This window comes from Trachypithecus francoisi, unplaced genomic scaffold, assembly GCF_009764315.1.
Source record: "Trachypithecus francoisi isolate TF-2019V2 unplaced genomic scaffold, Tfra_2.0 Lachesis_group8, whole genome shotgun sequence".
In the NCBI taxonomy this organism is placed as follows: Eukaryota; Metazoa; Chordata; class Mammalia; order Primates; family Cercopithecidae; genus Trachypithecus; species Trachypithecus francoisi.
This window is the reverse complement of record NW_022681473.1, coordinates 97992123-98018729: the sequence shown is the minus strand read 5'-3', so window position 1 is coordinate 98018729 and position 26607 is coordinate 97992123. Positions and strand designations below refer to the sequence as shown.

Below are 26607 nucleotides of genomic sequence, written 5' to 3'. Positions count from 1 at the left end.
CTCCTGAGTAGCTGGGACTACAGGCACCCGCCACCGCGCCTGGCTAATTTTTTGTATTTTTAATAGAGACGGGGTTTCACCGTGGTCTCGATCTCCTGACCTTGTGATTCGCCCGCCTCGGCCTCCCAAAGTGTTTTTTTTTTTTTTTTAATAGAGATGGGGTCTCACTATGTTGCCCAGTTTTGAACTCTTGGGCTCAAGCAATCCTGCTTCCTGGGCTTCCCAAAGTGCTGGGATTACAGGTGTGAGCCACCACGCCTCGCCATCTGTAACCCATTTGTACCACCTGGCTAAAAACTAGAAAAAAACTCTTAGAAAATTACATCAAAAGACATATGAAAACAAAAAGAAAAAGGAATATAACCAAAATACTCATCAATGATGGAATGGATTAATAAAGCATGATGTAGTCATGTGGTAGAGTACTATACAGTACTGAAAAGGAAGAACAAGAACTCATATGGATGGCTCTCTCAAACCCTGTTGCTCAAAACCACAGTTGCAGAAGTATATACAGTATGATGCCGTCTATTTAAAATTTTGAAACAATGCTATTTGTTGCTTAGGGATACTTACATAAATATTAAAATATGTAGAAAAGCATGAAAATAATAAATACTAAGTTCTCATTAGTTACCTCAGGAGGCCTAAGAGATTAGAGAGAACACACGTGGGATACTTTGATGTTGCCAAATCTTTCTTTCTTTTCTTTTTTTCTTTTTTGTAGTGGTGTGATCTCAGCTCACTCTAACCTCCACCTCTCAGGTTCAAGCTATTCTTGTGCCTCAGCCTCCCTACTAGCTGGGATTACAGGCATGCACTACCACGCCCGGCTAATTTTTGTGTTTTTAGTAGAGATGGGGTTTTGGCATGTTGCCCAGGCTGGTCTCGAACTCCTGGGCTCAAGTAATTCACCCACCTCGGCCTCCCAAAGTGCTGGGATTACAGGCATTAGCCTCTATGCCCAGCTGACAATTGTTTCTTTCTTTATCTTTCTTTTTTTTTTTTTTGAGACGGAGTCTTGCTCTGTCACCCAGGCTGGAGTGCAGTGGCGTGATCTCGGCTCACTGCAACCTCCACCTCCCAGGTTCAAGCGATTCTCCTGCCTCAGCCTCCTGAGTAGCTGGGACTACAGGCGCACGCCACCACGCCCAACTAATTTTGTATTTTTAGTAGAGATGGGGTTTCACCACGTTGGTCAGGCTGGTGTCGAACTCCTGACTTCGTGATCCTCCTGTCTCAGCCTCCCAAAGTTGCTGGGATTACAGGCATGAGCTACTGTGCCCGGCAAATTGTTTATTTTTTGAGGTGATAGATACATAGATACATGTTGATTATACATTATACATACTTTGTTATTTTTTAGAAGAATTATTAAAAATTAAAAATGAAACATGCTGTGAGAGAGTAGTTCAAGGTGAGGCTGGAGATTCAGATGGTGGGTTGCCTGTAGGGCCATTTTAAAGTGTGGCTTTCACCTAAGGCCAGAGGGGAACCAGCCAGTGAAAGGTTTTATTTTTATTTTTATTTTATTTTATGTTTTAGACATGAGAAATAATCTCATCATATTAACACTCAAAACATCACTCCTGCTGCAGTGTGGAGACTGGATTTGGGTAGAATGGCAGTAGGACAGGAAGAATACTTAGAAAAAGTTTCCTCTTTGAAACACCATCTTCTCTAGGCCTCCAGATTGTTTCTTCCTTCCTAGTTCTCCCCTTACCTCTCTGGCCATGCCCCTTTATCTCCATCTCTAATGAGTCTCCCTCCCTCCCTCCCTCCCTCCCTTCCTTCCTTCCGTCCTTCCTTCCGTCCTTCCTTCCTTCCGTCCTTCCTTCCTTCCGTCCTTCCTTCCTTCCTCTCATTCTGTCACCCAGGCTGGAGTGCAGTGGTGCAATCTCAGCTCACTGCAACCTCTGCCTCCTGGGTTCAAGCGATTCTCATGCGTCAGCCTCCTGAGTAGCTGGGATTACAGGTGCCCGCCACCACACCCCGCTAATGTTTGTATTTTTACTAGAGACGGGGTTTCACCATGTTGGCCAGGCTGGTCTCAAACTCCTGACCTCAAGTGATCTGCCTGCCTTGGCCTCCCAAAGTACTGGGATTACAGGCATAAGCCACCGCATCCAGCCTCTCCAGCCCTTTAAATATTGCTGTTTCCCACAGTATTTCTTTTTTGCTCTCTTTTCTTCCCAATTTTTAGTTATATGCCTTAGTGATCTCATTATGTCCCCCTTTCAGCCACCACCTTTATGCTCATGATTCTCAAGTTTATTTCTCCAATCCAATCCTTTCTTCCAGCTCCAAGCTGCCTACTGGACATTTCTTCTTGGCTGTCTCGTCATTAAATAAAATCCAGCATGTCCAAAATGGAGTTATTATCCTTTCTAAATATGCCTTTTCCTTCTGCCTTTAGGATCTTGGTTAACCATATTGCTATCTCTCCAATTGTCTGATCCAGAAAATAGGTATTATTGTAGACTCTTCTGTCTCGACTTGCTTCTTTAATTAGTTTCCATGTTAGAAATGCAGGGTAAGGGCCAGTCACAGTGGCTCACACTTGAAATCCTAGCACTTTGGGAGGCTGAGGTGGGAGGATCCCTTGAGCCTAGGAGTTTGAGACCAACCTGAGCAACATAGTGAAACCCCATCTTTACCAAAAAAAAAAAAAAAATTAGCTGGGCATGGTGGCATATGCCCATAGTCCTAGTTATTTGGGAGGCTGAAGTGGGAGGATTGCTTGAGTCTGGGAGGTTAAGGCTGCAGTGAGCTGCAATTGCACTACTGCACTGCTGAGCAATAGAACAAGACCCTGTCTCAAAAAAAAAAAAAAAAAAGACACACACACACGTGCTTTACAAAGTATGTTATAGTCAAGTAATCAAAATGATCTCTAAATGGATGTTCAGTGAAATGGGGGACTATGCCTTTGTGGGAATGGAGGGGATCAGAAAGATAAAAGAGAATAAAAATGTAGTCCTTCAATAACTAACATTTAAATATTTATTTCATAAAATGAAGAATCACCTGGAATAATTAGCATTTCCGTTTGTGTTTAGCTGTGTGTGTGTGTGTGTGTGTGTGTGTGTGTGTAAGGTATATAACTTATTTGCAAGCTATTCTGATTTCTTCCCTTATTTTCCAGGAATATTTTGAAAACAATTGCTCTGGGTCAGATGTTGTCCTTGTGTATATGTGGGACAGCCATCACCAGCCAGTATTTGGCAGAAAGATACAAAGTAAACACCCCCATGCTTCAGAGCTTTATCAATTATTGCTTGCTGTTCCTAATTTATACAACGATGCTGGCATTTCGATCAGGTATGTCAAATGTGGAAATTACCTTTTCAACAAAATTATCTTCATAAAAATTACTAGAAAAGTATGACACCTCTGAATTCTGTGAAAGTAGTGACTAGAGACTTATGCATAATTCTCTGAAACTGTTGATTAAAGTAGCACCATACTGTTTGTAACAGAGAAGTTGTCCAAAAAAAGTGTTTGTTGTTGTTGTTGTTGTTTGTTCTTGAGCCAGGGTCTCACTCTGTCACCCAGGCTGGAGTGCAGAGATGCAATCTTGGCTCACTGTAGCCCTGATCTCCCAGGCTCAAGTGATCCACTCACCTCAGCCTCCCTAGTAAGATGGGACTACAGGCGTGTGCCACCGTGCCTAATTTTTTTTTTTTGGTAGAGAAGGGTTTTTGCCATGTTGCCCTGGCTAGTCTCTTAAGTCCTGGGCTCAAGTGATCTGCCCACCTCAGCCTCCCAAACTGCTAGGATTTCAGGCGTGAGCCATTGGACCCGACCTAAAAAGTATAAATGTCATTACAAGTTAGGTCCCCCCCAATTTAAAAAATATTTTAAAATATTAAGAGGATATTAAAAACACTTAAAGTCAAGAACCTTACTCTCCAAAATATTTACTTACAACTAAATAAAGATGGTAAATGGAACATTAGTTGATTGTGTAGATCAGGTCTCTGGGTTTTTTTTTTGTTTTTGTTTTTGTTTGTTTTTGTGTGTGTGTGCAGTGGCATAATCTTGGCTCACTGCAACCTCCACCTCCTGGGCTCAAGTGATTCTTGTGTCTCAGCCTCCTGTGTAGCTGGGACTACAGGCGCACACCACCACGCCCGGCTAATTTTTGTATTTTTAGCAGAGACAGGGTCTCACCGTGCTCCTGACCTCAAGTGATTCACCTGCCTTGGCCTCCCAGAGTACTGGGATTATAGGCGTGAGCCACTGTGCCCAGCTAATTTTTGTATTTTTTATAGAGACAGGGTTTCACCATGTTGCTCAGGCTGGTCTTGAATTCCTGAGCTCAAGCAGTCCTCCTACCTCGGCTTCCCAAAGTGCTGAGATTACAGGTGTGAGCCACTGGGCCCAGCCAGATACATTATTATTAACCAAAATCAATAATTTACCTTAGGGGTCACTCTTGGTATTGTGCATTCTATAGGTTTTGACAAATGTATAATGGCATACATTTACCATTACAGTATCAAACAGAACAGCTCCACTGCCCTAAAAATCCCTCTGCTCCACCTATTCATTCCTCCTTCCCTCCCCACAAACTCCTGGTAGCTACAGCTTTAGTGTTGCTTTGTCACCCAGGTGGAGTACAGTGCAGTGGCGTGATCTTGGCTCACTGCAACCTCTGCCCCCTGGGTTCAAGCGATTCTCCTGCCTCACCCTCCCTAGTAGTTGGGATTACAGGCACGTGCCACTACACCCGACTAATTTTTGTATTTTTAATGGAGATGTTGGCCAGATTGGTCTCGAACTCCTGACCTTACGTGATCTGTCTGCCACGGCCTTCCGAAATGTGGGGATTACAGATGCCCGTCCAGCTTCATTATTTTTTAAAACTTTAGTTTAACCCTTCGTTGTAAAGGGGTTTGAAGGTCTGATTCTAAATTTACTACTTGCTTTTGAATCATGTGGCCGACACAGCAGAAGAAAAAGCCTCACAAAGGTTAGTGAATCCAGTGAAGAAGGACAGCACTGTGCACATTCAGGAAATTACAGTAATTTATTTCATCCCATGCACCAGCTATCTAAAGGTTTTTATTGAAATTTAGGGCTGGGTGTGATGGCTCACACCTGTAACCCCAGCACTTAGGCAGCTGGAGGTGGGAGGATCACCTGAGGCCCGGAGTTCAAGACAAGCCTGGGCAACATGATGAAACTCTTTCTCTACAAAAAATATAAAAATTACCTGGGTATGATGGCATGTCCCTGTAGTCCCAGCTACTTGGGAGGCTGAGGTGGAGGATGGCTTGATCCCAGGAGGCTGAGGTTGCAGGGAGCCAAGATGGCACCACTGCACTCAAGCCCAAATGACAGACCAAGACCCTGTCTCCAAAAGAAGAAAAAAAAAAAGAGCTGGGAGTGGAACTATACATGGTTAATAACCCTATACTTTGCTCTTTGTGGAAGCATTGGCCTTCAGGAATTCGGTGAGACTCCCAAATATATCAGTGCAGTTAGTCTCCCTAAGGGATGGTTGTTAGGTACTTCCTATGCCATTTGATGCTAGGAAGACTTAATTCTGTGTTGTTGTGTTTTTTTTTTTTTTTTTTTTTTTTCTTCTGAGACGGAGTTTTGCTCTTGTTGCCCAGGCTGGAAGGCAATGGCATGATCTCGGCTCAGTGGCACAATCTCAGCTCAGTGCAACCTCTGCCTCCCAGATTCAAGTGATTCTTTTGCCTCAGCCTCCCTAGTAGCTGGAATTACAGGCACCTGCCACCATGTCCGGCTAATTTTTTTATTTTTAATAGAGACAGGGTTTCTCCATGTTGCCCAGGCTGGTCTCAAACTTCTGACCTCAGGTGATCTGCCCACCTCGGCCTCCCAAAGTGCTGGGATTACAGGTGTGAGCCACCGCACCCGGCCTATTTATGTGTTTTCAAAATGTTCCTGCTAATTGGATTTTACTGATAATTATTTGGTTATGATTCTTACTACTTTTATTTGTGAGTTATCTTGCCATAAAGCCTTCTCATATATGTGCCAACTCTGCATCTCCTGTGATTCCAGATTCTCCAAAGTAGTGAATCCAATTAATTTGATAAATTTGGGGGAATAAAATGTGTTTCTTCAGTGTGCCACTAAGTCTTTTCTCAAACTTATCATGGACTTATTTTTTACTTGCAAGCACATCTCTTCCAAAAGAATGATCACATGCAGTCTTTTCTTTGAAGAAGCCCATAGATAGAAGTTAAATAACCAATTAATTTCTAGGAAAACATTTCATTTCCTAGGATAGTCCGTGGCTTGTCAGAAATGGCGACATGCAAGCTCATATCCAGAAATTGTATTTCTGTTATGATAGGAAAGGGATTTTTTAAAAAGTTATTATTTTTTTTAAGTTCTGGGGTACATGTGCAGAATTTGCAGGTTTGTTACATAGGTAAACATGTGCCATGGTGGTTTGCTGAAGCTATCAACCCATCACCTAAGTATTAAGTCCAGCATGCATTAGCTCTTTTCCTTAAGGCTCTCCTCCCGCCCTGCCCTCCCCCGCTTTTTTTTCTTAAAGAGGTGGAGTCTCATTATGTAAGCCCAGCTGGTCTTGAACTCTTGGGCTCCAGCTGTCCTCCACCCTTACCTCAACCTCCTGAGTAGCTGGGGTTACAGGTGCACACCACCATGCCCACCTAGGAAAGGAAATTTAACCACTTTTCTCTTACTTTCATTCTGGTGCTTTTATTGAACACTTGGTCTCTGATGACATTTTAACTAGGGTTTCATACTAGAAAAAAATCTAACTCTGGTGAGCTGTTGCAGGAGTTTGGGTTATGAAGAATGGAAACTGGGAGGGACCACGTTGGAAATACACAATAGCCAGGCGTGGTAGCTCACGCCTGTAATCCCAGCAGTTTGGGAAGCTGAGGCAGGCAGATCGCTTGAGCTCAGGAGTTCGAGACCAGCCTGGGCAACATGGTGAGACCCCATCTCTGCTAAAAATACAAAAATAATTAGCTGCGTATGGTGGCGTATGCCTGTGGTCCCAGCTACTCAGGAGGCTGAGGTGGGAGGCTGGCTTGAACCCAGGAGGCAGAGGTTGCAGTTAGCTGAGATTGCGCCACTGCACTCCAGCCTGGGCAACAGAATGAGACCCTATCTCAAAAAGAAGAAGGCCGGGCGCGGTGGCTCAAGCCTGTAATCCCAGCACTTTGGGAGGCCGAGACGGGCGGATCACGAGGTCAGGAGATCGAGACCATCCTGGCTAACATGGTGAAACCCCGTCTCTACTAAAAAATACAAAAAACTAGCCGGGCGACATGGCGGGCGCCTGTAGTCCCAGCTGCTTGGGAGGCTGAGGCAGGAGAATGGCGTAAACCCAGGAGGCGGAGCTTGCAGTGAACTGAGACCCGGCCACTGCACTCCAGCCTGGGCGGCAGAGCGAGACTCCGTCTCAAAAAAAAAAAAAAAAAGAAGAAGAAGAAGAAAAAGAAATTCTTGCTTCTACTCTTTTATCTTCAAATCAACACGTATGGTATCATTTGCAAATAACATGTACTGACCCAGATTTCTTTCAACCAGGCAGTGATAACCTTCTAGTAATCTTGAAAAGAAAATGGTGGAAGTACATGCTGCTGGGACTAGCAGATGTGGAAGCTAATTATATGATTGTCAGAGCCTACCAGTACACAACTCTAACCAGTGTCCAGGTAAGAGGGAGCCCTCTGACCACTTTGGATTTTATAGCTTCAAAAGGAGAACACGAAGTCATACGTGTTGACCTAATTTTATTGAAAATCTGTTCAGTTGAAAAAAACCTAAACACAAGTGGGTGCTGTTTTCTAGTAGAGCATATGCTCTAATGAGTAATGTTTCCTAGAATTAGTGAAAATGTATACAAGTTAAGCTGCCCCCAAACTGCTAATGCTGTGGCAGAGCAGTTCCTACCACAGTAAGCATAAATATTTAGTTGGCAGTTGATGCTGTGGTGTTGACATGTGTTCTGTTTTATATGCTGCTGAAACATGGCATATGAAAGTAGATATACCTTTGTTCTGTAGGAAAGTTGGAGCTTTGCAAGCATAGTAGATATTCATGACAAAGGAACCATTGGAAGAAACCCATTAGACATTTTTGGGAGAGGTGGTAGCCAGAGTTAAAACTCCCATCCCTGTTTCTTTGTTAGGTTTATTCTTGCTGCATTGAAAGAAAAATATTCATTCCTACATTGCAGAGGTTTTTAACTTTGTAAAGTTGAAGACAACTGATTTCATTTGTCTTAATGTTAGCAAACTATGGGATGTGTCATAACATTAACTCGCCATTACTAACTACAAAATGTTTTATAAATGGAGGTGAAAGTGAGATAGACTCAAATGCCAGGTTTAGAGGTCACAGTTTAATAAGTTTATAACTTTTTTTTTTCATTTTCTTTTTTTTTTTTTTTTTTTTTTTGAGACGGAGTCTCGCAGTTGCCCAGGCTGGAGTGCAGTGGCCGGATCTCAGCTCACTGCAAGCTCCGCCTCCCGGGTTTACGCCATTCTCCTGCCTCAGCCTCCCGAGTAGCTGGAACTACAGGCGCCTGCCAACTCGCCCGGCTAGTTTTTTCTATTTTTTAGTAGAGACGGGGTTTCGACGTGTTAGCCAGGATGGTCTCGATCTCCTGACCTCGCGATCCACCCGTCTAGGCCTCCCAAAGTGCTGGGATTACAGGCTTGAGCCACCGCGCCCGGCCTCATTTTCTTAAATAATTAAAAAAAGTTTTTATCAGATGTGGGATTTGAAGTTTATAACTTTTTGATATATCCCTTTCTCACTATACAAAATACAGAGATGTTCTTACTTGACTCTAAATTTTAGGGACTGGAAAAATTGAAATTAGACTTATTTTGCATAGAAAATATAAGGATTGTTGAGAACTCAGTATTTTTCCAATGCGAACCTACATTAAATGTTATTGCCAGAGTGCCTTATATTAAATACTTTGTTGTCTGTAACATTTTGCTAAGCATTGTTCTCAGCAAACCTCTTGGACTTTGACCAGTATGGGTTAAAAAGCTGAGAGAGGAAATGATTTATTAAGACAGACACCACAGGAGGCACACAAAGAACCTAAGGTTTCGCAAAAATTAAACCCAGCAGTTACCTAGAGAATGAAGCATGAGAATGAAGTTACCTAGTATCACTAATAGGAGTAAGTGCACTTTTAGCATTGGTTAATGAAGTATACGTAAGTATGCAGAAAATGGCATTTTCTTTTTTTTTTGAGACGGAGTCTTGCTCTGTCGCCCAGGCTGGAGTGCGGTGGCCGGATCTCAGCTCACTGCAAGCTCCGCCTCCCGGGTTCACGCCATTCTCCTGCCTCAGCCACCCGAGTAGCTGGGACTACAGGCGCCCGCCACCTCGCCCGGCTAGTTTTTTGTATTTTTAGTAGAGACGGGGTTTCACCGTGTTAGCCAGGATGGTCTCGAGCTCCTGACCTCGTGATCCGCCCGTCTCGGCCTCCCAAAGTGCTGGGATTACAGGCTTGAGCCACCGCGCCTGGCCGAAAATGGCATTTTCTTGTCACATCTACTCTCATAATCTCACATTTTAATTACTTGATTACAATTCCCAGGAACTTTGATCTCTAATAATGATAAAAGGTTTTGAATTGGTGCAAAGCCTAAACACAGTTAAACAGAACACTTACAGTTGGATATTTGCGACTGAAGTTCATGCCTTCTTTCAATTTCAAAGAAATTGGAAACAATTTCTTTCACGCTAGCTTCTTAGAAAAACCTAAGCATTTGGTTGCTAAAAGTCATGCACTTACGGCCCTAGTGAGGAATATATTATAAAAAAGGCATCTGCCAAGGTCATGTTTTCTCCAGCAGCAGAGACGGCTGTAACAGGACTGATTCAAGCTTGTTCTCCACCTGAGTAAATCTCTGGCCTGGGTAGTCCAAAAGGATAGAAATTTGGATTAGATGGTCTTTGAACCTTCTTCTTAAGGATTCCTTAGAAGGTTCTGTAATTACCAACAGTCATGGAATAGTTCACGTGAAGATCATGATGTGGCCTAGGTTTCTGCTCATGTCCCTTCCCACTTTACTGCCACATCAACCCATTTCCCACTCATGGCCTGCTCCTTCTCTCCTGTGCTGCTCTGTTCTTCCTAGAATGCAGTCCTTTTTGAAGCCTGCTCCCCTCATTGTCAAAGGCTAATTCAATTTTCATTTTCTCTTCTATACTCTATTGTACCTCTAATATGGTCTAACTCATTTTTATACTAACCACGTGGCAGGGTCTGTCTTAGTACCCTGCTTACTGTGACTATACAATAATTTTTAAAAATTAAATTGATACTCTTAGAACTGAAACAATCAGAGAAGACATCCATCACCAAGAATACTTTTTTTTTTTTCTGAGGAGGAGTCTTGCTCTCTCACCCAGGCTGGAACACAATGGCATGATCTCGGCTCACTGCAGCCTCCGCCTCCCAGGTTCAAGTGATTCTCCTGCCTTTTCCTCCTGAGCAGCTGGGATTACAGGCGTGCGCCACTACACCTGGCTTTTTTTTTTTTTTTTTTTTAAGATGGAGTCTCCTTCTGTAGCCCCACTGGAGTGCAGTGGGGTAATCTTGGTTCACTGCAGCCTCGGCCTCCTAAGTAGCTGGGATTACAGGCACGTGCCACCACGCCCAGCTAATTTTTTTTGTATTTTGAGTAGATATAAGGTTTTGCCATGTTGGCCAGGCTGGTCTCAAACTCCTGACCTCAAGTGATCTTCCTGCCTTGGCCCCCATAGTGCTGGGATTACAGGCATGAGCCACCACTCCCGGCCACCAAGAATGCATTTTGAAAAGGTTCACATGTCTGAAGGTGATAGATATCAGATGAGAAGTCATGGAATGTTGGAGTCGGAGGGAACCTGTGTGATCATTTCATCTGATCTTTTTATTTTATATTTTGACTTGGAGAGTGACTGGCTGGGGACCACACATCTAGCTGGTCAGTGTGGGGCTGGGGCCTGAGGTCTCTGGAGCTCTGACCATGACATAGGCAGCTCCCTCATTGCCCAACAAAAATTGCTAAAGACAGAGCAAATTTAAGTTTGATTTTAAGACATAAGGATAAGGGAATCTTCTGTGGTAGTTCTTAGAATGTCTTTTTCTACTTTTTTTGTTTAAGGAATGTAGTTGAGATTTTGTTAAGCCATATGGCTGGATTCTGCTGGTGTCTTCAGGGACAGGGTATTATCATTTGCATCGTTTAATGTTTTGTTATTCAGGCAGGCTCAATAAAGCACTTAGGAGATTAGAGTTCTGCAGCTGGAATAAATAACAAGGCAAGATGCCATTCCGACACATGATGCGTTGGACTCCACTGATGCTACTGCAGTGAAAGGCAATCAGTAAACAACTGTGGACAGGATTGAATGGGCTGCTGGAGATTAGGGGCCTGTCTTGTTCAGGACTCACCAGATAGGGAGAGAATCAGGGACAAGGTTTGAAACAACAGGGTGAGCAATAAAACAGCAGTTTCAGGACTATTATTGGTATAAGGAATATATTTCTTCCTTGAAAGAAATACATTGGAATGCATCAAGAATCTCTTGAATATATTTTATCCTTGAATGCACATTAAATTTGTGAAGTTAAGAATTGAGTGAATTCACTCTCTTTTTTATCTTTTATCTTGCAAACAACTTTGGGCCTGCTATAATTTTGGCATGCTTAATCCCTCTGCCTTCCAGATGAGCAATATCAGGTGTAGAGCTAGTGTTTTCTGGACCTATGATCAACAGGTGATGGAGAAGCACCTGAGGAAGATGAGCAAGAATATTTGCCGTGAGCATGAGTGTGTCTCACGTGGTGGGGTTGGATGCTTTGTCAGGGAGATGGTCTGTTCTCTCATAGTAACCGGTGCTGCTTTGTAGCACTTAGCCCAATTCCAGTGAAATATCTGGTGTGATTATTTATTCCATGTCCTTTCTAGCTTTGTGTGCTCCTGAGAGCACAGCTTGCTCTGTCCTGTTCACCTCTATTTCTAGCTGCTTTCACAGTGTCTCACACATGCAAGGTGTTTAGCAAGTATTTGTTGGCTGAGTAAATGGTTGCATACAGGAAGGAATGTTTGTCTACCGAACTTAAAGATACACACAGGGCCAGGCATGGTGGCTCATGCCTGTAATCCCAGCACTTTGGGAGGCTGAGGCAGGCAGATCACCTGAGGTCAGGAGTTTGAGACCAGCCTTGCCAACATGACGAAACCCCATCTCTACTAAAAAATGCAAAAATTAGCTGGGCGTGGTGGCAGACGGCTGTAATCCCAGCTCCTCAGGAGGCTGAGGCAGGAAGAATTGCTTGAAACCAGGAGGGGGAGGTTGCAGTGAGTCGAGATTGTGCCACTGCACTCCAGCCTGGGTGACAGAGCGAGACTCCATCTCAAAAAAATAAAATAAAATAAAGATATACACAGGTGGGAGCATAGAGGTAAAGAGCACAGGCCCTCAGCAGAATTCTTATGTTCAGCAGCTGACTCTTCCATTGTATTTTATTATTTTATTTATTCATTTATTTTGAGACAGGGTCTCTCTGTATTGTACAGGCTGGAGTGCAGTGGCACCATCATAGCTCACTGCAGCCTTGAACTCCCAGGCTCAAGTGATCCTCTCACCTTAGCCTCCCAAGTAGCTGGGACTACAGGCGTGCAACACCACACCCAACTATTTTTTTTTTTTTTTTTGTAGAGACAGCGTTTCACCATGTTGCCCAGGCTGATCTCGAACTTCTGGGCTCAAGCAATTACCACCACAGCCTCCCAAAGTGCTAAGATTACAGGCCTGAGCCACTGTGCCCAGCTGTCATCCCATTTTTAACTATGGCAACTCATTTCACCTGTCTGTACCTTCATTTTCTCATGTATAAAATTGGATTGTAATTTCAGTCTCATAGAGTTGTTGTGAGGATTACATGAGTGAATCCAGGCAAAGCTCTTAGTATAGGGCTGGCAATAATAAATGCTCAATAAATACTGACTCCTATTATAAATACTGACTCCTATTATTTTTTAATTACCCATCTTTTAGCTAATGAGAGATATGTTTTAAACTGTTGATTCCCTTTCCATGCAGCTTTTGGATTGCTTTGGGATTCCTGTGTTGATGGCTCTGTCGTGGTTTATTCTTTATGCAAGATACAGAGTGATCCACTTCGTTGCTGTGGCTGTCTGTCTGTTGGGTGTAGGAACCATGGTTGGTGCAGACATACTAGCAGGGAGGGAAGACAATTCAGGTAAGATGGTGTCACATGTTTGTGCTTCAGGCACAGAATTTTGTTTATGTTTTCACTTTTATTCTGCAAACTATATCTTTTTATAGTAAAAAGCAGAAAATACATTCTGGTTAACTACATTTGAAATTATATTTTTAGATTTACTTGTATCTGGTATTTTGTAACTACCTCCACAAAACAATCTGTATGTTCCTACCAGCCTACAGTTTTTCTTCCTTTTTGTTGCATTAAATAGTTTTGTGTGTCTCTTGAGAGCAAAGTTTCTTTCTACATTTGCAATCATCTTTTGTCTCATACATTTAAGATTGGTCACTGGGAAACCCACTGTCAATTCTTTTTTTCTTTTTTTCTTTAATCAGCGAAGAAACTTGTTCACTGGAGTATTTCTTTTTAAGTCACTGTGGAGGTGAGAACACTTTGCCTCACTTTGTGTTGAATTCAGTTGATAGTATAAAATGTAATTAAGCTCTCTTAATTCATCCAAGCTTCAAGTGAGTTAAATGTCTCCTTGGATTGAGAGAGAAAATTACAGTTGATACTATAAAATCTAATTAAGGTCTATGATTCACCCAATCTACAAGTGAGTGAAGTGTCTCCTTGGATTGAGAGGGAAAATTACTTTGAAAGCCGGTTCCCATTTTTCAAATTGACCCAACTCTTCAGTGAACTCCATTAATTTGTCATGTCATGGAATCATTTTCTGAGGCCTTACATTATAATATATACCGTCAATTTCTAGCCTGTTAGACTTCTGAGGAGTTAAATTATGAAAAATCACAGCAGAATTGAACCAGAAAGTGAGAAGAGAACCAGAAAGTTTAAAGAAGAGACTTTAAACATCTAGTAACCAGGTTGGGTGCAGTGGCTCACACCTGTAATCCCGCGTTTTGGAAGGCCAAGGTCGGTAGATCACCTGAGGTCAGGAGTTCGAGACCAGCCTGGCCAACATGGTGAACCCTCCGTCTCTACCAAAAATACAAAAATTAGGCCAGGCACAGTCACTCACACCTGTAATCCCAGTACTTTGGGAGGCCAAGGTGAGCAGATCACTTGAGTTCAGGAGTTCAAGACCAGTACAAATACAAAAATCAGCCAGACCTGACAGAGGGTGCCTGTAATCCCAGCTACGCGGGAGGCTGAGGCAGGAGAATCACTTGAACCCAGAGGTGTAGGTTGCAGTGAGCCGAGACTGAGCCACTGCACTCCGCACTCCAGCCTGAGCGACAGAGCAAGACTGTCTCAAACACATGCGTGCGCGCGCGCGCACACACACACACACACTCACACATAAACTTCTAGTAACCAGTTTCTTCTTCCTTAGCGTCATTTAAATGAACACGAGTCAGATGACCGCCTGGAGGCAAGCTGTAGAGGTTCACCTGTTGACAGTGTTTTGCTTTTTGTGGTTTATCTTCCTGCAGGGAGTGATGTATTGATTGGCGACATCTTGGTCCTTCTTGGGGCTTCCCTCTATGCCATTTCGAATGTTTGTGAGGAATACATCGTGAAGAAGCTGAGCAGACAGGAATTTTTAGGAATGGTGGGCCTGTTTGGAACAATTATCAGTGGTATACAGCTGTAAGATTCTACAATTTTTTCTAAAAACAAAATAAGCAAATATATTATAGATGATAACTAATATTCATTATTTATTTGTCCCAAATTCACATCTGAAATTAGTATTAGGTGGATGCAAGAGTAATTGTGGTTTTGCCATTACCTAATAACTTACTGAGTGTCTATTAGAGGATTGTTAAAATATCAGGAATTACTTCCTATTTTCTTAAACATGTGTGGTGCTTAGGATTCCTGATTAGCATGTGGTAGAGGCATTTAGCAGTAAGGAGTTTTCTTTTTTAGTTATTTCCAGAAAATATTAACACATTAACTTCCTAAGCTTATTCAAAAACAAAGCATAATATCACGTTTCTCTCCTATACTTGACTATTATTGCAGAGCACCTTTGGTTTTATTGTCATTTTTATTGAAGATAGTTATTTTTATATTCTAAGACAAATTCAAAAGTCCGTGTAATTCCGCACTTTAGCTGAAGTATAGTGACTCAAATGCTTATAAAATAGTGAAAATTAGTATGTGGACCTCTCTGTGACCTCTTGTTTTAATCTCAGATTGATTGTGGAATATAAGGATATTGCCAGCATTCACTGGGACTGGAAAACTGGTATGTAAAGAAAGAAATCCTTTTAGTCAGCATTCTTTCCTTTAACTAACAAATGAACATCTAGAGGATTATATTGTGCTCTATTTTAATATTTAGACACCTTTGTAAAATCCCAGAGTGATTTAATACATATCAGCTATAGTGGTTTACATTGAGCTTTCTCTGAAAATTGGTAGATAAACTTCCATAAAAGTTAATTCTTAATCTTTACCTGCAGGAATAGCCTTTGGTTACTAGGGATCCTGAACAAGACTGGAGACTGACCTTTGGTCAAACCAGCTTTCAAGTAGACCTGTATCTTGGATCCTCAGATTTCTTGCGAAGGTTATCTGCTTGATATAATTTGTGAAGCATTAACCTGAATCGTCAATGGTGTGAAATCTCCCTCACCTCCCATTGCTCCTGTCATCTGATATTCCTAGGCATCTGCATAAATAAATAAAGGAAAAGAAAGTGGTGATGGGACAGTCAGAAAAGATTTTTAACCAGGTTTAATGATGGGGTGGGGAAAAGTTAAATATTACATAGGTGTCATTGAAGATTGTCTACCATGCTTGATAATTTAATTTAATTAAATAACTTAGATTGCGGGCTGGCCGTGGTGGCCCACACCTGTAATCTCAGCACTTTGAGAGGCCAAGATGGGCGGATCACCTGAGGTCAGGAGTTCGAGACCAGCCTGGCCAACATGGAGAACCCCATCTCTACTAAAAATACACACACACACACACACACACACACACACACACACACACAAAAATCTGGGCATGGTGGCGGGTGCCTGTACTCTCAGCTACCCGGGAGGCTGAGGCAGAAGAATCACTTCAACCTGGAAGGTGAAGGTTGCAGTGCGCTGAGATTGCGCCACTGCACTCCAGCCTGGGCAACAGTGTGAGACTCCGTCTCGAAAAAAATAAAAATAACTTAGATTGCCAGAAAGTGTGTGTGTGTGTGTGTGTGTGTGTGTGTGTGTGTGCTGCGTATGGGATAAGATTAAAGAAGTGGTTGCAAAGCAGAGATAATTGCTAATGTAGTCAACATCCACATGGCAAGCACTGTCCTAAAGAGGATAATTATGTTGTGCTGCCTTGGAGCACTTAATTTAATGAGATGAGCAAAATACAGTGGACCTAATAACTGTCTTTGATGTCTTTAAAGATACTTTATTCTGAATCCAGTTATACGAATCATGTCCAACCAAACAAAAGCGAAGAAAAGATAATGATTTTTCTTGACGCGAGATGTTGATTCTTCCTTTACTGGCCTTTTATTGCAGGCATCACTGTGTCCTGGCAGGGTGCATAGCAAGGGGTGGTAAGAGCAATGGACTCAGTCACACTATAAGCAGGATTTTCTGACCTTGATCATCCAATACCTTGTTGGACTTTTGAGGTCCTTTATCTACATCACAACTTGCTGTTAATATTCTTTTTTCCAGAGAGCTTTGTGGTCTCATTTGCAATGCCGACTGTTAACAAGAGGCTTTTTAGATAATATGCTAAAGGATTAGGGAGTTTTATATGGCAGCCAAGCCTCAAACTCCTTTGTCTTATGATTTCTTGCCCTAATATTCAATATTCCATGTTTTCTTCCACAGCCCTGCTGTTTGTGGCATTTGCCCTGTGTATGTTTTGCCTTTATAGCTTCATGCCATTGGTGATTAAAGTCACTAGTGCCACTTCCGTCAACCTAGGCATCCTGACAGCGGACCTCTACAGCCTTTTCGTTGGACTCTTTCTGTTTGGCTATAAGGTAAACAAATAGAGCATGTTCAAATAAGAATACTTGCTTGGATCCAAAAAACGCAGCAGGTTTCTTCAAGACTCTAGATCAAAAAATAAAACCCCATCCTCTTGGCAAGAATTTCATTGGTCAGGCCTCCCTTTACTACTACTGAATTAGAAAATGGGTTCACATAAGAATTGCCCTTCTAGGGTTATTCTAAAGAGTGAAATACGGCCGGGCGCGGTGGCTCACACCTGTAATCCTGGCACTTTGGGAGGCTGAGGCGGGTGGATCACAAAGTCAAGAGATCGAGACCATCCTGGCTAACACGGTGAAACCCCGTCTCTACTAAAAATACAAAAAATTAGCCGGGCGTGGTGGCGGGAGCCTGTAGTCCCAGCTACTCCAGAGGCTGAGGCAGGAGAATGGCATGAACCCGGGAGGCGGAGCTTGCAGTGAGCCAAGATTGCGCCACTGCACTCCAGCCTGGGCGACAGAGCGAGACTCCGTCTCAAAAAAAAAAAAAAAAAAAAAAGAAATACATGGATTTCACCTTCGATGATATGGCCCAGGGCACTAGGTTATGGAATTGTTGACGCATGTTGCCAGGTGATAAGCTGACCCAGAGCTGCTGTTGACCTTGAGGGACAGTGTAACTTAGCCTGAGCACTAGGAACTTTTTCATTCATTCTTTTTGCCTTGGTACACAGACAAAACGTCTGGAGTACCTGATGGAAAGGAAAGAGAGATGGCCAGCTTATCATGCATGCATAATTGGGATGGTTCTGTCTTTGATAGTAATTTTATTTCTTTTTTTCTTTTTTTTGAGACAGAGTCTCGCTCTGTCGCCCAGGCTGGAGTGCAGTGGCCGGATCTCAGCTCACTGCAAGCTCCGCCTCCCGGGTTTACGCCATTCTCCTGCCTCAGCCTCCCGAGTAGCTGGGACTACAGGCGCCTGCCACCTCGCCCGGCTAGTTTTTTGTATTTTGTAGTAGAGACGGGGTTTCACCGGGTTAGCCAGGATGGTCTCGATCTCCTGACCTCGTGATCCGCCCAGCTCGGCCTCCCAAAGTGCTGGGATTACAGGCTTGAGCCACCTCACCTGGCCGTAATTTTATATCTTAAAGGTAATTCAGTCCAGTGGTTTTTCAGACTTTTTCTATCCACATCATCACAGCCTTTACAAGCGTAACCTGCTGCCATCAGCAGTGGGTCCTATTACATGCACTAATTCTCAAGGTAGGTGGGGTGGGAGGGAATATATCAATATCTCCAGGGGAAGCAAGAGAGCAAATATGAAGTTTGAAAAAATAACATCCTCAGAGAGTCTGATACACCTTTCCTTGAGAACTGATTGAGCCATTCATTTTATTTTATTTTATTATTTATTTTTTTATTAATTTAATTTATTTATTTGAGATGGAGTCTCACTCTATTGCCCAGGCTGGAGTGCAATGGTGTGATCTTGGCTCACTGCAACCTCTGTCTCCCGGGTTCAAACGATTCTCCTACCTCAGCCTCCTGAGTAGCTGGGATTACAGGCACCCTCCATCATGCCCAGTTAATTTTTGTATTTTCCTAGAGATGGGGTTTCACCATGTTGGACAGGCTGGTCTTGAACTCCTGACCTCAGGTGATCTGCCCGCCTCAGCCTAAGTGCTGGGATTATAGGCATGAGCCACTAATACCTGGTGGAGCCATTTATTTTAGACATGGAGGAACAAAGGCCTGGGGAGGTGATGTGCAGCTCAGTGACTTACCCTTAGTCAGCAGCTGGTTAGTGGTAAAACCACTACTAAGTCTTAGTTGTCAGTCTTCCATCAGTCCAGGCTTCTTGCCACTGCACTTTCCACCTTAATTTCATTGTTAAGATGAGAATCTCAAGCTTATGATTACATCATGTTAAAGTCTCATAATCAGAGAGAACCAAGTATATAGATTTTTTTTTTCAACTTCACAGCTACTTGGAAAATTCCTAGGGCAGCAGTTTAGCAGTTCTCATCTCTTTTTTTCTTAGATCCAGGGCTTGCTGATCATTCTTTTTAAAATCTGAAGCCCCTTTTAAATGCTTAAAAATTCAGAACCCCAGTCATTTGTACCTATTATTTACCATATTATAAATGAAAACGGATAAATTAAAAAATACTTATTAATTCATTAAGAAAATAATAAATTCATCATGTTAACATTTTATGAAAAAATGTATTTTTCAAAATAAAAAAATAGAAGAATGTCATTGATTTATATTTTAAAAATCTCTTTACTGTGTGGCTTACAAGAAAACACCTGGATTCTCACCTCTGCTTCTTCCTTCTGCTTCTATATCACATGTCATATAGCTTCTAGAACATTTCATTGTGCATTTGCAAGATGATAAAAGTGAAAAGGGCATATAGCATTTTAGTATTATGGTAATGATAGTTTTGAGGGCCAGGCGTGATGGCTTATGCCAATAATCCCAGCACTTTGGGAGGCTGAGGTGAGTGAATCACCTGAGGTCAAGAGTTCGAGACCAGCCATGGCCAACATGGTGAAACCCCCCCCCCCCACTAAAAGTACAAAAATTAGCAGGGCGTGGTGGCCCATGCCTGTAATCCCAGGTACTTGGGAGGCTGAGGCAGGAGAATCGCTTGAACCTGGGAGGCAGAGGTTGCAGTGAGCCGAGATTGCACCATTGCACTCCAGCCTGGGTAACAAGAGCAAAACTCTGTCTCAAAAAAAAAAAAAAAAGGTAATAATAGCTTTGACTGTATAGATTCCTCCCCAGCGTTTTAGGTTTTAGGATTTTGGATTATACTTTGAGAACCCCTACTTTAGAAATATCTCTTTTCAGCCTGGACAACATGGCAAAACCCCATCTCTACAAAAAAAAAATACAAAAATAATTAGCCAGACATGGTAGTGTGTACCTGTAGTCCCAGCTACTGGAGAGAGAGGCTGAAGTGGGAGGGTCACTTGGGCCCAGGGAGGTTGAGGCTGCAGTGAGTCATCATCTGACACCACCACTGCACTCCAGCCTGGCTGACAGAGCGAGACCTGTCTTCTCTCAGCGTGCCTTCAGTGAAGGATTATTGACCTGCTTCCTATTTTCCTCACAGTCATTTGAGCAGATAGTTAGGATGCTGGCCATTACCTGATAGTTTTAGTTTCAGTAGAGGCTATCAACTATATTTCTTTGTCATTGTAAAATTTTGTATCCAGACAAATCCTTATTTATGCTATTCCCAGAAGTCAACCGTGAACTCACAACACTTAACTGAATTATTGATACATTAAGCTCAGTGGATTCTCAGAAATTTCTACTTAAGGAATGTAAACCTTTTTGCATTGCAAGGTTACATGTCAAGAAACCAGCTGTTATCTTTGCAGACTTGCTGGTTAAGGTATACCTGAACTAAGACTGAAGGAATGTTTATAGCTTATTGGTACCATCATTTTAAAAAAAGCCAGGCCTGGCATGGTGGCTCACGCCTGTAATCCCAGCACTTTGGGAGGCTGAGGTGGGTGGATGATGAGGTCAGGAGATCGAGACCATCCTGGCTAACATGGTGAAACCCTATCTCTACTAAAAATATAAAAAATTAGCCGGGCGTGGTGGCACATACCTGTAATCCCAGCTGCTCAGGAGGCTGAGGCAGGAGAATGGCATGAACCCAGGAGGCAGAGCTTGCAGTGAGCCAAGATCACGCCACTGCACTCCAGCCTGGGCAACAGAGCAAGACTCTGTCTCAAAAAAAAAAAAAAAAGCCAAAGTGTGCTGGGCACAGTGGGTCACACCTGCACTTTGGGAGGCCAAGGCGAGTGGAGCACGAGGTCAGGAGATTGAGACCATCCTGGCCAACATGATGAAACCCCATCTCTACTAAAAATACAAAAATTAGCTGGGCGTGGTGGCACTCATCTGTAGTCCCAGCAGGAGAATTGCTTGAACCCGGGAGGTAGAGGTTGCAGTGAGCCGAGATCATGCCATTGCACTCCAGCCTGGGCGACAGGGTGAGACTCCATCTTAAAAAAAATAAAAAAAGTAAGATAAATAAATAAAGTCAAAGTGAATCAGAGAAGTCATCATGATGGGCCCAGATTTTTTTTTCTGAGAGCTAAATTGTCATGGACTACAATGTCAGCCTTGTTTTTCTGTGATGCTGGGCTGCATTTCATCTGGCCATCACTAGGAGTGCTGGTGTTTCTATATAGCAGTTGCAGGCCAGTTGGTGGCTGGCTATAGCTTCAACTGCTTTTAACTTTAAAATGAAAAAATCCCTTTCTTATGTCATTTTTTGGCCACATAACTTCACTATTCTCAGAATCGGAGCATGCAGTTGATAAATTCCTTTCCAGTTATTTTGTGTTCCTTTGTCCCTGAATGTCTAATAGTTCATTCTTAGATCAGATTTTTACTATTTTTGGTCAAATGTTTCAAGACTGATAGAGCAAAGAGCAGGTCTTCTGAAATCTTCAGAATAAATTACAGAGGTAGAAAAAACTCAGAGCATAATGAAGACACCTAGCACTTTAGAAGCAGTTTTTTTGTTTTGTTTGTGACAGAGTCTCGCTCTGTCGCCCAGGCTGGAGTACAGTGGTGTGATCTCAGCTCACTGCAACCCCTGCATTCTGGGTTCAAGCGATTCTTGTGCTTCAGCTTCTCGAGTAGCTAGGATTACAGTCACCTGCTAACAAACCCGGCTAATTTGTGTATTTTTAGTAGAGACGGGGTTTCACCATGTTGGCCAGGCTGGTCTCGAACTCCTGACCTCAGGTAATCCACTCGCCTTGGCCTCCCAGAGTGCTGGGACTACAGGGCATGAGCCACTGAGCCTGGCCAAGAAGTAGGTTTTAAAGGCAGATTGTAAGCTTAATATACTACAAGTTTTAAAAACTGTGTCTAACTTTGACTCTAATTTTTTGAAGCAGACAGTTGAAAAAGAGGCTCAGAATTTTTTACACTCATCTGTGTCAGACCTTAAGCACTCTGCCTCTCCTGAAATTGATCTTGAGTGAATATTTGCTGAATAAAGTAACTGCAAGAAACTTCCTGCATAGATCCAGACACAAAGAATTTTACAAGACAAAAAAGTAAGCATCTCTAGTTCAGGAGACTTACTCAATCTCTTTATTAGTCTCTCCATGCTAATAAAAGTGACTCAATTTAATCACCTGCCTTCTTAAGAGAGACATAATAGTTTTTCTTCTGAACATTTAAAAGCCACCAAACCAAATATAACAGATTTTGAACAAGTTATATAGGTTTTTTCACAGGTAACAGTGAACACTTTATGGGACAGCATGATTACCTTTCAAAATACCAACTTCAGGCTGGGCGCAAGTGGCTCACACCTGTAATCCCAACACTTTGAGAGACTGAGGTGGGTGGGTCACTTCAGTTCAGGAGTTTGAGACCAGCCTGGCTAACATGGTGAAACCCCATCTCTACCAAAAATACAAAACTTAGCCAGGCATGGTGGTGAGTGCTTGTAGTCCCAGCTACTCGGGAGGGTGAGGCAGAAGAATCGCTTGAACCCAGGAGACAGAGGTTGCAGTGAGCTGAGATTGCACCATTGCACTCCAGGCTGGGAGACAGAGTTAGACTCTATTTAAAAAAGAAAAAAAGAAAAAAATACAGACTGATTTCTTTAATACTTCAACTTTTGTGTGGATTTTCAGCTGAAAGAAGAGGAAATATACAAAGTTCTTAATAGAATTTATTTAGACTTTTGGGGTATATCATTTTTCCATACATATACCCAATGAATTCGTGCTCTGTCCTCATTGCATTTTGCTCTGGGTGGTGGTTTTCAGTCTTAGGAGGGGGAAAGTTAGGGAAGGTCACCAAAAACTCCATCCATACTTGTAAAATGTCTGTCAGAATGGGCTTCTACTCTATTTGGTCCTTCTAGGAACAGAGAGCCTATGAGATGCCTCTCACAGGGCTCTGTTCCCTGTGATTGTCCTCACTAGACCTTACACCAGTCACCTCTCTTTGGGCTTCGGATTCTTCTGGTATCTTAGACTCTTTCTAGCTCTAAAATTCTGAATCTGCTCAGTCCACCATAAATTTTACTATATAATACTTGCCTACAGAGACAAGATAATGTATTACATTTTAGCAAAATGAATTTCATTGAATAGCACACATTGAGAGGCTGTAGAGCAGATGCCACTTCTGTACTTCCACATTTCATCATAGTCTTATGTTCCTCTGTTTCATACCAATATTGTAGGCTGTGTCTAGGGTCTGAACGGGGCTCTCTGTGGTATCCATGATGACCTTTTATTTTCTCCACTAAGTGGGATTATATGCAGAGTGGGGGTGTAGCTCAGTTATGACAGAGAGAAGCAAAGATCCATTTCTCCTAAAGATCCAAGGATCCAGGTGGCTTATGTGCCGGGTGCTGTTGGCAGAGTCCCATCATTCACCAGCAAACAAAGGAAGGTTTTGTGCATTAGCATCTCTTTAGGCAACTTTCAGAAAAAAGATCATGAGACCAGGCATGGTGGCTCATGCCTGTAATCCCCCACACTTTGGGAGCCTGAGGCGGGCGGATTGCTTGAGCTCAGGTGTTCGAGACCAGCCTGGGCAACATGGAAAAACCCCGTCTCTACAGAAAACACAAAAATTGGCCAGGTGTGGTGGTGAGTGCCTGTGGTCTCAGCTACTCTGGAGGTTGAGGCGGGAGGATCACTGGAGCCTGGGAGGCAGAGGTTGCAGTGAGCTGAGATCGCGCCACTGCACTCCATCCAGCCTGGGCCACAGAGTGAGACCCTGTCTTTAAAAAAACAGAAGAAGAAAAAAAAGAAAAAGATTATGAGAAGGTAATCCTCAAAGCACAGTTGGCAAAAGCCAACAGCAGAGATGTGTATGTGAGGGGCACAATTCACTACCTGTTCTTCTTTTCTAGTTTTCAGGACTCTACATCCTGTCCTTCACCGTCATCATGGTGGGGTTTATCCTGTACTGCTCCACCCCGATTCGCACGGCAGAGCCGGCTGAAAGCAGCGTGCCTCCGGTCACCAGCATTGGGATTGACAACCTGGGGATGAAGCTGGAGGAGAACCTCCATGAGACCCACTCTGCTGTCTTGTAGCTGGAGAAGACGGCGCACCCATCCCCCACCAGGATAAAGCAGAGCCTGCTGTTTGCTGAGGGGACACTTGGGGAAAAATAGCAGACTCAGAGTGGACACTCTACAACCCTGGCTTGGATCCAGTGGTTAGGTTTTAGAAAGGAACACTGAACAAAGTTCAAAAGTAGAAATACCAAACTAGAGCAGAAACCAAGCTAAGAGCGTGTTTCTGTGTTTGAGGACCAATACCTGTTCGTGTCAGGGACATGAGGTGCGGACCCCACACTGGGGTCTTAGAGGCACCAGTGGGAAAGCAGGACTGGGGAGAGATCCAGGAGTGAGCCAGCCTCAAGCCAGGGCGGGAAAGCAGGCTGTCCAGGCTGGGCTTGGTGGTCAGGAAGAGGGACAGCGACAGCTCACGGTGACTCTGGAGTACGTTTCCTCTGTCAGAGGCTTCGAGTTTTTTTTGTTGTTGTTGTTGGGGCAGTTATTGTCCACAGGTCTTTGGGTACAGATGAGGCCTTGGGGCTGACTGCATGTGGCAGAAAATGGGTGGGTCAGCCCTTGAAAACTCCTGAGCTATAAGTGTGAGTACTGTACAAGCATTAAACTGGAGTGCAGAAAACCTAGGAATCCTCCCACAATTGTTTTTTTATTTGTTTGTTGGAGATGCAGAGTCTAGAGTGCAGTGGCGCAATCTCAGCTCACTGTAACTTCTGCCTCCTGGGTTCAAGTGTGAGTAGCTGGGATTACAAGCATGTGGCCCCACGCCCAGCTAAGTTTTGTATTTTTTAGTAGACATGGGGTTTCACCATGTTGCCCAGGCTGAGTCTTGACCTCCTGACCTCAAGTGATCCACCTGCCCCGACCTCCCAAAGTGCTGGGATTACAGGCATGAGCCACCATGCTCGGCCTGTTTTGTTTGTTTGTTTTTATAGAGAGGTGGGGTTTCGCCATGTTGCCCAGGCTAGTCTCAAATTCCTGAGCTAAAGCGATCTGCCCACCTCGGCCTCCCAAAGTGCTAGGATTACAGATGTGAGCCACTGTGCCTGGCCTATTTGTTTGTTTGTTTAAAACATTTCTCCATCACTCATTCCAGGTCCCAGAGCAAACTCTGCTCTCAGAGCCTGTGACACTGGATATGTGTTCCACAGTTTCAGTCCCAGGTCATACTCTCCAACATTTTTCAGAGCTCCATATATATGTAGATGCCATCCTTTCTAAGAACTTCTCACGACCTCCTGGAATATTCCTATTGATCTCATTTTATTTAGCATTAGCTCAAGAAACTAAGTCTTAGTGCACATTATCACAACAAAGAAAAAGCTTTGTTTTTATAACTGGTAAAAACAAGAAAAGATTATCATCAAAATATAAATGAAAATATAAAATTAATGATTTCTCTCCGAAGAGTATGCCTGGGAGCCTCCAGTTGTTAAAAGAGGATACTATTACTACTTCTTATCAAAAATTTGTAATGCCCTGTGATTTTTATGATACTTCAATACAAAGTGTTAATATGTATCATCAGTATAATAACCAACAAAATGCCACTTTAAGAAAACTCTGTTATGTAAATTTTTTTGTAACAATGTAAGAAAGAAATGGGGAGTAAGTGCTCACATCATTCAAAGGCTTTGAATTCATGGAAATAAATCAACTGTGTGGTTTCTTTGATTAACCAGTTCCCCTTGTGGACTTTTTTTCTCAGTAAAACCTTCCTTTAAAACCCTTGTGGATTTTTCTTTTCTTTTTTTTTTTTTTTGAGACAGTCTCACCGTGTCACCTAGGCTGGAGTGCAATGGTGCCATCTCAACTCACTGCAACCTCTGCCTCCTGGGTTCTGCAACTCTCCTACCTGGACTTTAGGCACACGCCACCATGCCCAGCTAATTTTTGTATTTTTAGTAGAGATGAGGTATCACCGTGTTGGCCAGGCTGGTCTCGAACTGCCCTCAAGTGATCACCCACCTCAGCCTCCCAAAGTGCCGGCATTACAGGCATGAGCCACCATGCCCGGCTCCCTTGTGGATTTTGAATGACTTCATATTCAATATCTCTTCATATTCAATTTTTCAGGGTCATATCCTCTGTGGGGTGAGGCAAGCCTGTCTATGTGGGGACTATGCTGGGATTCAAGGGAATTCAGAGCAAGCTCACCGACCATTTGCAGGAATAAACGTTTTCCACTTCGGAATTACCACAATGAGTTTTTTACTTTTTTGAGTGAAGTAACCTTTCATTTTCTGCAACCAATTAAAACTGCCTTTTCAATTGACATTTAGTTTTCACTCCCTAACATTAACAACTATGAGAGTGGGAAGGGTTATGTTAAAATGTTTGGCTCTTTTAGGAAGACTTTCAGTTTGATTAGCACACTGATGGTTTATTTTTAA

At 43.0% G+C, this 26607-nt stretch overlaps 1 protein-coding gene across 3 annotated transcripts in view; it reads left to right on the top strand.

The window, feature by feature from the left end:
- Positions 1-25867, top strand: part of SLC35F2 (solute carrier family 35 member F2) — a 70244-nt gene extending 44377 nt beyond the window's left edge. For 2 of the 3 annotated variants that reach the window (XM_033205355.1, XM_033205356.1), the window contains 7 exons: positions 3146-3321; positions 7549-7676; positions 13084-13243; positions 14665-14821; positions 15373-15425; positions 17023-17177; positions 24047-24576. In XM_033205355.1, coding sequence (XP_033061246.1) covers positions 3177-3321; positions 7549-7676; positions 13084-13243; positions 14665-14821; positions 15373-15425; positions 17023-17177; positions 24047-24232 — 984 coding nt within the window. In that variant the 5' untranslated portion in view covers positions 3146-3176 and the 3' untranslated portion in view covers positions 24233-24576. Of the gene's footprint in view, positions 1-3145; positions 3322-7548; positions 7677-13083; positions 13244-14664; positions 14822-15372; positions 15426-17022; positions 17178-24046 lie in introns of all 3 variants that reach the window. The other variant, XM_033205354.1, reaches the window with a different exon arrangement.
- The last annotated feature ends 740 nt before the right edge of the window (positions 25868-26607 follow it).